The sequence below is a fragment of the Gallus gallus genome, chromosome 5 (assembly GCF_016699485.2).
Source record: "Gallus gallus isolate bGalGal1 chromosome 5, bGalGal1.mat.broiler.GRCg7b, whole genome shotgun sequence".
NCBI classification, from domain to species: domain Eukaryota; kingdom Metazoa; phylum Chordata; class Aves; order Galliformes; family Phasianidae; genus Gallus; species Gallus gallus.
The window spans coordinates 17,489,805-17,499,895 of NC_052536.1; the positions used below are offsets into that span (position 1 = coordinate 17,489,805).

At 40.4% G+C, this 10,091-nt stretch overlaps 1 protein-coding gene across 18 annotated transcripts in view; it reads right to left on the minus strand.

Annotated features, from left to right (window-relative positions):
- The window catches only part of SHANK2 (SH3 and multiple ankyrin repeat domains 2), a 343,211-nt gene that overhangs the window by 9,916 nt on the left and 323,204 nt on the right, over positions 1 to 10,091 (minus strand). For all 18 annotated transcript variants that reach the window (XM_040701785.2, XM_040701784.2, XM_015286884.4 and 15 more), the window contains 3 exons: positions 9,955 to 10,085; positions 8,522 to 8,633; positions 4,957 to 7,369 (listed from right to left, as the gene is read on the minus strand). In XM_040701785.2, the coding sequence (XP_040557719.1) occupies positions 4,957 to 7,369; positions 8,522 to 8,633; positions 9,955 to 10,085 (2,656 nt within the window). The remainder of the gene's footprint in view (positions 1 to 4,956; positions 7,370 to 8,521; positions 8,634 to 9,954; positions 10,086 to 10,091) is intronic.

A 10,091-nucleotide genomic window follows, 5' to 3' on the forward strand; every position in this document is an offset into this window, starting at 1 on the left:
CAGGAGGCCACACACGGATGCTCTGTGTGTACAGTCTGGGAAGCAGGAGAGCCCTTCAGAACAGAACTAGCTCCTCCCTGCTCATAGCTATCAACCATTTTGGGGCGGTGATGGCAGGGCACAGTGGTGGCTGTTCATTACTCCTTATTAGCACATGAGAGCAGAGGCGGAAGCATGATGCTCACACTGGGGGCTGTGCTTCTCCCTCGCAGCCACAGGCTGTCCTGTGTTAATCCTGCTGGCGTTTATGCAGCCAGCTTGCAACTTGCTCTCGATCACTACGTCGCTAAGCAACTGCTGGGTTCACAGAGCGAGCATTCCTCTTAACCTGATAAAAACCCTGCGTTAGCCTTCTCCTTCCTTCCTTTTAGCAGCTTCATACAACAGTCAGTAGCCTCTCAAGTGAATCTGTAGCCTTGCCATATTAATAGTGTAGGAGTTGGTGACGCTGCTGTGCTCCACTCCTCTTTGCCCAGTTTTGGGGAGTGCTTCCATCTACCAGCACAGAGCGTGTCCAAGCCCTGGGATGGGCAATGTGACCCATGGCAGCACATCCCAATCTCGACTATTTGGCTCAGGTAGGGCCCTGTACTCAAATGCCCTGAGCTGCTGCTCTAAGGAATTTTGGGCAGAAGAGGAGGAAGTGATGGCTGGGTGTTGTGGCCTCTGATTTGAATTCCTGACTACACGGATGGACCAGATGAAAACCTGTACCTCCAAGAATCAGCTCCAAAATTTCTTAAAGCAGATGATGGCCAACATGAAGAGTGGGATGAGCCCACATGAATTACAAAGCTCTGGTCTAGAACCTGCTGATCAAACCCTTTGCACAACGAAACAACCACATCATTTTGCTTTTTCCTCTTTTTCTGTCCTTTCCCAGGCTCCTCTTCCTGGCCTGCAGCTCGTCACTGCCTCTAAGCAGCATATGGTTTCCAGCCAAACATTTCCATGCTCTATTTAAAAATCTTCAAACTCTGTGTCTCCATAAGAACCACGGAAAACTATAAATACACGGTGTAGAATTACTGCTAAACCTATGTACGCTGAAAAAAGGAAGACTAGGGCTTTTTTTTTAATGTAATAATTGAGAGAGAAATGCTGCTCAGTATTGTAGAACAATCTCTTCATGATCCTCATTTGTCAAAAACATATAAAGAAGATCAATTTTGCAGGTTTCTGTAACAAGCTATTCCCAAACAATTTACACTTTAATTTACCTTCATGCTGCCCTAATGGTGCAATTGCTGTGACTGAGCTACATCTGTATATCCACTGGCTGTACAGAGATAACTCCTAGAGGTATTCAGAGCTGCTTCCTCGGCTATAACTTCATGTTCCACAATGAAGAAATACATATTTTAATTTCATCAGGCTGCTAGTGCTATGAGCAGAACCCAAGCGAGCCTGAGAACGTTACTATTTATAATACTTCCCACTACTTCTCCTTGGCTGAAGGGTATGAACAGACCTACACATTTTTCATCACTTTTCTTTAATTCAGCAGAATCCTTGCTTTCTGAAAGCTAAACTTCCTAGCTCCTTTTCTCTTACTGCCTCAAAGAAAAGGGCTGTAAGTTCTACAATTGGTTGATGTACATTTTATAATACGAGAAAAAAGCGAAGAATTTTAGCTTTACAATTGAAATATTAGCTTTCATACTTTGGCAAGATGGTATTCCCTGATCATAACACATTACAACTCTGTAAAAAAATGTGTCAATCATGAGATCAGGCTAGAAAGGCTGTAATTTATTTAACTTTTTAAAGGTAAAGTAGAAGAAAAAGCAGTAAAAATAAGCCTTTGTCTGGGAAGCATTTACTATGCATCCATGGCCTTTATGTAGGCACTTCCAAGAGCAGAACTGACATTAAACAAAGGCAGTCAGGGTATATATAACACGACAAAAAACAGAAATTGGAGCACTTCTCCATTGTGATAATATTGCTGTTAGCCTTTTGCTCCCTCCTTCCCACTCTTCCTCCAGCTCAGAAATTGATCCTCCCTCACCCTCCGCTAGTCTCAGAGCTGGACAAGGTCTGACTTCATTATTTTTATAGCTTAAGATCCTCTCTCTAGTTTGCAAATAAACATATTTAGGCATACTTTTCAGGAAAGCAGTAGGATTTCAGCCAGATTTAAATGATTCCTCGTGAATTTTTGCTTCTAAATGGAGTCACAGAATCACAGAATTGCAGGGGTTGGAAGAGACCTCAAGAGATGACCTAGTCCAATCCCCCCAGCAAAGCAGGTTCCCTACAGTAGGTTATGTAGGTAGGTGTCCAGGTGGGTCTTGAATATCGCCACAGAAAGACGCTTCACATTCTCTCTGGGCAACCTGTTCCAGTGCTCCACCATCCCTATCGCATATTAGAATGGAACTTCCTGTGTTCAAGTTTTAGGCCACTACTTGTCTCTATAGACTTTACAGTCCCTAATGAAAACTGTTTACCAAAGCTGAGTTATATGAATTAAAAAGACTAAGGGACAGAAAAGCAAAACAATTTCCAATTGCTGTCCAAGATTTTTCTCTAAAATGACATACATATGGTATGGTTCTTTCATATACTATTACTATCATTTCTCAAATAAAGTGAATTAGTTCTGCAAATTATTTTTTGCAGCATTTCTACTGGCTTAAATTTCTTTTCACAGAAAAGAGGTAACTATTTGCTTCTACTTTTCATTTTTTCTCTCAAAAATGCAGAACATATTTACAGTACATTGCTTCAGTTATTAACTAATAAAATAGTGATGATAAAGACCTACACTGCAACCTGGAAATAACTACCACAGTATAAAACATGCGAGATAATAAGCATATTGTACATATGACGTCAGAGGCAACATGTTCATATGACTTAAAACGATGATCAAGCCCAAGAAAAAAATTGAAGACATAGGAAGAATAACACAAATTGAAACTCTCAGAGTCATCTGCAAGACAAGACTTAAGTAAATTCAAACTTAGTGCACAAGTTTTGATTTTATGATTACCCGAGATATTTTCAAATGTACACGGTTCAAATGGACAGGGTTCAGCTGCTGTGCTAACTTTGGTTAAGATTGTCTTTGTCAAGCAGCCAGTATATCTCTTTTCATTGTACAGTTTTCATTGCATTAAAAGCTTTTCCCACACAGGCAACTCGATTTCTACACCAATTAGTCAAGCAATAAAGACAGGAATTCCAGAATTCCAGCATTTTTCTTCCATCTTTTCATCCTAGAAAACATATAACCTCCAGACCATCCTGTGACCAGTTAATAGCTTACAACGTGCAAGAAATAATGTAATGGCCTGACCCAGAGGCTTGTGATCACACTGCTTTCTGAATAAGTCATCATTTGCATTTAACAGAGCCATCCTTTCCCTAAAAGAAAATCATCTTAATGCATGCAAAGAATGGTAGTTTTTCAAAGGCCAGGTTATTTATTATCCAGCAGAATAATTATAATAAAATTTACTTAAGGGTTACCTTTTTTAATAAGCAAAACCAGCACTACATCTCTGAAAAAAAAAAAAAAAAAAAAGAAGAAGAAGAAAAAGAAAATCCACTTCTTTGGTGCAGGCCAGGCCAAACAACATTGAATACTTCAGTAAAAGGTCCATTTAACTGCTGCAAATTTCATGATATTACACCATATTCCAGAGAAAAGTGACTACATAATTACCTATTCATTTACCTAATGGTGTCTGACTACTCCAACTACCTTGTGATATCACTTCTCTGGAAACGCATTACACTGCACTGCGAGGATGGTGCTGTTGGGTGAAATGTGCCACACTTCTGAACCTGTAGACATCATGACTATTCACTAGCAAGCACTGACAACAGAAAGCAAGAACTTAAACCCAGTAAAGCTCAGTGATAAGAGACAATAAATTAACCAGTCAGCAAAACTATGAACAATGCAAAGTGATGCTAGAGAGAAATTTTCTAAGATGGTTTCATCCTTAGGTCACTCCAAAAGTAATGTCTCCTATTTATTTCCATTCTACAACAGATACAAAGAACAGAATAACACTATTTGATAGAGCAAATTCTCAGCTACAAAACACTATTTTTTTACACAGTCACCACTATTAACTATGCATTTTCACCAGTGGTGAACAAGGACCTGCATGCCACACTCATAAAAATCTGCATTAGCAGAGGTTACTCGCTGTCACCACTGCTGAAACATACCACTCATTGCCTCACTGTGTTCACATCCACTATGTGGTCTCTGTAAATGTTCAGCAAGCATTAATGAATGTCAGTGGGTGGCATTTTTTTCTGCTTGGAGAAATTCAATTCCACACTTTCTCTGCATACACATTTCCATGTCAGACACCATTTGGTCAGACTGCCCCTCCACTGCCATTTGTCGCACAGCAATAAAGTGTAGTGGAACATTGGTGGGAAGGGTACCTTTACTGCCATACCACCAAGATACGCCTCTGACATCATGGGCCAACACAGTAAAAACGATGGCATTAATTTTGCAACAGGCCTCATACTTCATAATACGGTGAATTACTAGAGATACAAGCAAAAATCAAATATCGCATAGTGAATGTGAAGTAAGCCTAGACAAAAACACTTTTTCACCAGTTTGAAGCCAAAATAAGCTATAAGGCTGAACAAAAATGAAATTATCATCACATTTTGAAAGGAAAATAAAAAGAAAAAAGTGCTACTTAAACATAAATCTAAGTAACTCATGTCAAAACAAACGACAGGCTTGTGCAAACTGCCTCAGAAATTGAAAAATACTGAGGGCCCCTATCCTTGGATGTTGATGACAGAAACACTGGTGATAGAGGAAAATCTTCCCCTCTGTAAAATCGTTTGTACAACAAGTATGTACAATAAAAAGTACATTCTTCTTTAACTTATATAATAGGAAAAGTTAGGGAAGGGATGAAAAAAATCAAGCCTTTTTTAGTAAATTACTTGGTTATTCACATTTACCTTGTACTGAGACTTGCAGTTTTTGTTCCAGTAGGTGACTCCAATCCTTCCCCTGGCTTTGAGGATTTCTCTCTGTTCATTTGCTGGAGTATTGAGTTCAATTCACTAATAACATTAGCCTTTGGGCCTGAGAGAATTGGGCTTTTCACCTCCGTCACATCCCCCCATAGCTTAGATGTCCTTTGGGGAACAACCTTTGCCATATTGGGCTGCGCACTGATGGGAGGTGGGGGTGGAGCGGGAGGAGGAATAACAAAGCTGTCTACAGTTTCTTCAATTAGCGCATCCTTGTAAAGTGCATTGCTTTTGTTGATTATGGGCTTCATTTTTGGCTTAGGAGGTACTGGGGGTTTGTCCACCAGAAATGTTTGCCCATCTGCATAGACTGTACAAGTATCCACGTTCTCGCACCCTTCCGAGGATAAGGTAGAGATGCTGGACACTGTTGAGATAGTGCTGGTTGTCTCTAAGTGATGGTCACTACTACTCCGACTGTCTACCTCCTCAATCCCAGAGTCAGTGACGTTGTCAAAGCTGTCAGGGGGTGGCAGAAAGGAGGCAGGCAAACAGTTTGAAAGACCCACTTGCTTTTTACTGTCTAAGGAATTGGTTGACTGGCTGGTGACGAATGGCGCAGGTGAAGGTGTGCCATTTTTCCTTTGCTTAATCAAGTCCGTGAGAGCTGAAGCGGGCACTGAGCGGTCATCAGGGATGTCAAAGCTGTTGGCAAACTCTAAGGGGGGTGGTAGTGGCTCAGTAAAAATAAATTCTTCATCAATATCAACTGATGCTAAGGGTGGCGGGGGGATGCGGAAGGGCAAGATGACTGGGTCGTCGACAGAGCTCGCTGCCACAATGGTTTTGCAGGGAGATGCCGGTGGCTCAGGCACAGCAGGCACATTCAGCTCACTTTCAGCTTCCTCGCTCCCCTCTGGCCTCTCTGGCAGGGAGTTTTCGGGGCTCGGTTCCATTTCAGCTCCCTTTTCCTCTTCATCCTCAGGCGTATCATCTGACTTTGCCGTGTCCACAGTATGAACCATTAACAAGCCAGCTGACTTCTGCTGTGAAGTATCCACAATGTTTATCAACATGTTTTTCTTCTCTTCAGCCTTCTTTTCTTTCCCTGCATCTGTTTCGTACTTGTTCTCAGTCTCCTGCCTTCGTAGTGGGCCACGAGTATTTTGCCTAGTGACAGTAGCAGTAACAGGAAATGTCGTTTCAATATTGGGTCTCAGCTTTGTATCGATGTAAAGTGGTTTATTAAGGTCTGCCTTAACAGTGTCCACTTTGCCTGGAATCTGCTGTGTTTGTTCTTTCATGGCTCTGTCCCTGGCAGAGAGAGCAAGGGCTAGCGGTGAGTTTGGATCTAGCAGCTTTCCTGTGACTGGGTGAACGTAATTATCGGAGGTGGATGCATTCGTGGACTTAGCTGCCGCTGTACTGTTTTCAGTACCTTTCGTTTTGGACGAAGCATTTAATGTCCTTGCATCACTTTGATTGCTGGGTTCACTGCTATTAAAAAGATTTTCAGGCTCTCTAGGTGCGGGAATCGGAGATGGTGACATAAGCTGCCTAAAGCCATCTTCACTACTAAACATCGCTTCATCAGTAAATTTAGATTGCCTCATACGTGGTGTTGGTGGTGTTAGTCCAACATCTTCATCTCCTAGGTCTGTGGAGAGGAAGGCTGGAGAATTACGCCTCGCTTCCAGCCGCTTTTCCCTGTCCCTCACCGCTCCAGCAATGGCTGCTGCAAATGGACTGCTGACGCCTAAACTGTCATCAGGTCGGAGTTGCCCAGGTTGCTCTGAAGACTGAGGGTCGATTTCCATGCTGCTCCCTTGGCTGCTCTTCCCACTGCTGCTGGTGGACGGCTCTTTCACAATAATTGTGGGGATTGGAATAGAGCAGGTCTTTTCTGGACTATCTTCAACGTTGGATTGTTTAACTAGCATCCCCTTCCGTCTTGCTGGTTTGGCTGGTACATAAACTGCTTTGCTTGCAATCTTCCCCACCTCAGAATATGGGTTTTCAGGCATCTGACCTCTCTTGTTCCTGAAATTTGCCTGAGCTGTGGCACTCCGACTGTACAGGTCCTCAGAGTCCAGAGAGTAGCGGTCCAGTTCTCGTCTGTAATAGATCCCTTTGTCCCTTATCATTGTTCCCACATTTTCAGGCCTAACCAAAGAAATTTTTGCACCTGAATTCTGATTAAATGGAGGTTTGATAGTTCCATAGCTCCGTGACGTTGGGGATTTGGGAGCGTTGTACAGAGAGGGAGAAGGTGGTGGTGGTGAAGGGGGTAAGGACTGAGGTGGTGGAGGGATATCTTCAGAGGTGTCAGGCATTGAAAGACTTCTGGTAAACTTCAGCATAGGAGGAGCCAAAAACTGCCGTTCTTCCTCTGTTATTCCTAAAAATCAGAAAGCATATTAAAACACTGCCTTCTACTTGGAATCCCTCATATTGTACCGTCTCTGTATCCAGCCTAAAATGCAAGGGTGTAATTCACATGGCGTGAGGCCTGTATGAAATTACAAAAATGGTCTTTTGCCTCATTCAAACAATAAATATTTTTCTTGTTGAATTTCCGGAGACCAGATGCCAGAATTAAAAAGGATGCTACAGAATTTTAATTAAACTGATCATTGATGTGTAGGCAAATGTTTTGGTTTTATGTATCATCAAGGTAGCTGTACAGAAGCACATTTTCTTCCACAATTATTGAGCAGGGAAGACATTCTAAGCAAAAGAGTAGCTTATGCCTGGCTCTAGCAATTTCCAAATCCATAAAATAATGCAACTTAGAAACCTAATGAATTTTTAAGATGCACTGAAACTTAGCAAAGGGACTGAGAAGATCATACTGGGAAAAATCATACAGTTTTATTTCGAAAGATGACATTACATTCTTACAAATATGGCTTTTAACATAAATAAACTCAATAATGGGAGAATTTAGAAGGCCAATTTTACATCGGTGTAATGTGCTTTTAAATTGAGAAATATCACTACTAAGATTACCTGGAACAAAACAAGTTCAAATTTGGTTTGCTCTTTTTTTCTTTCTCTTTTGTTTAATCATTAATTGACACAATTCTTTGCAATGAAAAGGAGATGATTTTTATTCCCTTTGATCAATAGGGATTACTTTGTAAACTACTACACAGCATTACAGCACTTTTGTCTCAACAGCAAAATAAAAATGAATTACATTTTGCCCTAGGTAATACTCTGCAATAGAATTGTACTGTTGGTTTTTTTAGTTTGTTTGTTTGTTTGTTTGTTCCTATTCCTTCACACTATTATTTCTGGATAAAGGAAATATTTTAAAGAAAGGAATTAAATTAGAATTCCATAATACTTGCCTACTGCCATTAAAGCAGTATGTGGAAACTAAACAAAAACTTATTTTTCCAGGAACTTTGTATAAAGAAAAAATAAAATCATTCACTGAAGTAAAGATGTTAGAGAAATATGCTTCAAGAAATAAAGTACAAAAAGAGGCGAATTACTAAAAGAGGTAAATGATGCACAAATGAACTATGCATGAGAAACATTTTACCTATAGATTTTTGTCTTCTCATTGTACCCCGAGGTATACCCAGAAAAGGACCTTGAGGACTCCCTGGTACAGTGGGCGTCATCACAGCAATACCCTGTCTCTCATACATGGACTATAAAAAAGCAAACAAAAGAACCCACAAACATTAAAGAATGCAAAACTTTCTCCCACATGTAAATAACTCTTTGGTTGCATCAAATAATCCACCACCTACCCCTCTTGGAATTCTTACAGAGTACAACAAATGTGCTATTCTTTGAAGAATGATGTGAAGAGAAAGGGAAGGCTGACATTTACTTATATGTTAATAAAATGACAACAGCTGTAAGTACATTTAGTTGAAATTACTTACAAGGCAATACGTTAAGTTTACAATACATTTGGTGTGCTGCAAGAAAAAGGAAGCCCGAGCAATTGCATTTCATTTCACTCATTTCCAAAACATTGCCACACACTGCATCGATATTAACGTTCACTTTGCACCAACCTGTACGCTCTCCTCACTACTGAGTGACAGACCTTATCCCTGGGTTTTGCACAGACAGTGCCTTGCACAAGGTTACACAGGAAGACAGATTCTCAACTAGGAACTGCAGACTGTCCCCTGAATCCCAACACACTCAACTGCCCTTCAACATAGGTTATCACACAACTATTTGTTTTCTGTCACGAAATAGTCTCTATTTTGCTGCTTCCAAAGCTACTGAGAACACCAAACTGCTTGTATCAGGGCTGGGGCTGCTTCAGAGGGGTGGGCAATGGAAAAGTACATCTAGAATGCAATAAAAATAATTATCTTTTCACACGAGTTCTGTAAAAACAAATTCTACAACTGAGGAACCCAATTTCAGAGTTCTGGAAACTAAATTTTTACTATATACTATAGTATTAATGTCCATTCTTCCCTTACAAATCATCATATATTATTTCATCAAGATATTATATAGGCCAATAAAAAATATGAACTCATAGAAACCTTCACATTAGTGGAAACTGTGTGGCTGCACTAATTCTGGCACTGAAACTGTACTAACGTACTTCAACTTTCAGTGACGTTTTTTCATTTGGCCTTAGTTTTGTACTGACACTTTCAAGTTAGAACTTACTGTTATCTCACTGGCTGACATTACAGGCAGAGTAAGGTCACTTATGTTTCAATAACACCGAGATAGCAATGTTATTGAAATGACAACCTCAGAGTAGATATACGAATATAATGACAAAAGGTTTTAGGAGCCCAGAAGCTCTTCTGTTAAATGAATTATTATCAGAAAAACAGAGTAGATCGAGGCTACAAGGTAATAAAATCAGCATGAGCACATAAAGCATTATTTTAAATTCATTTCTATTGTGATTTGAACTTTGTACACTAGCAAAGTACCCTTTCCAAACAGTTTCAGAAGTGAAAGCAGTACTTCGTAGCTGCCACTCACATTCATATCTGTAGCTGAGGGAAAACATCTACTAGAAGGCCGCTGTTTAATAGTTGCCACTCTTGAATCCACAGTTGCATTGTCTGCAATTCTTGATGGCTTGGAAACTGGTACTATTTCATCCACCTTATCTGTAA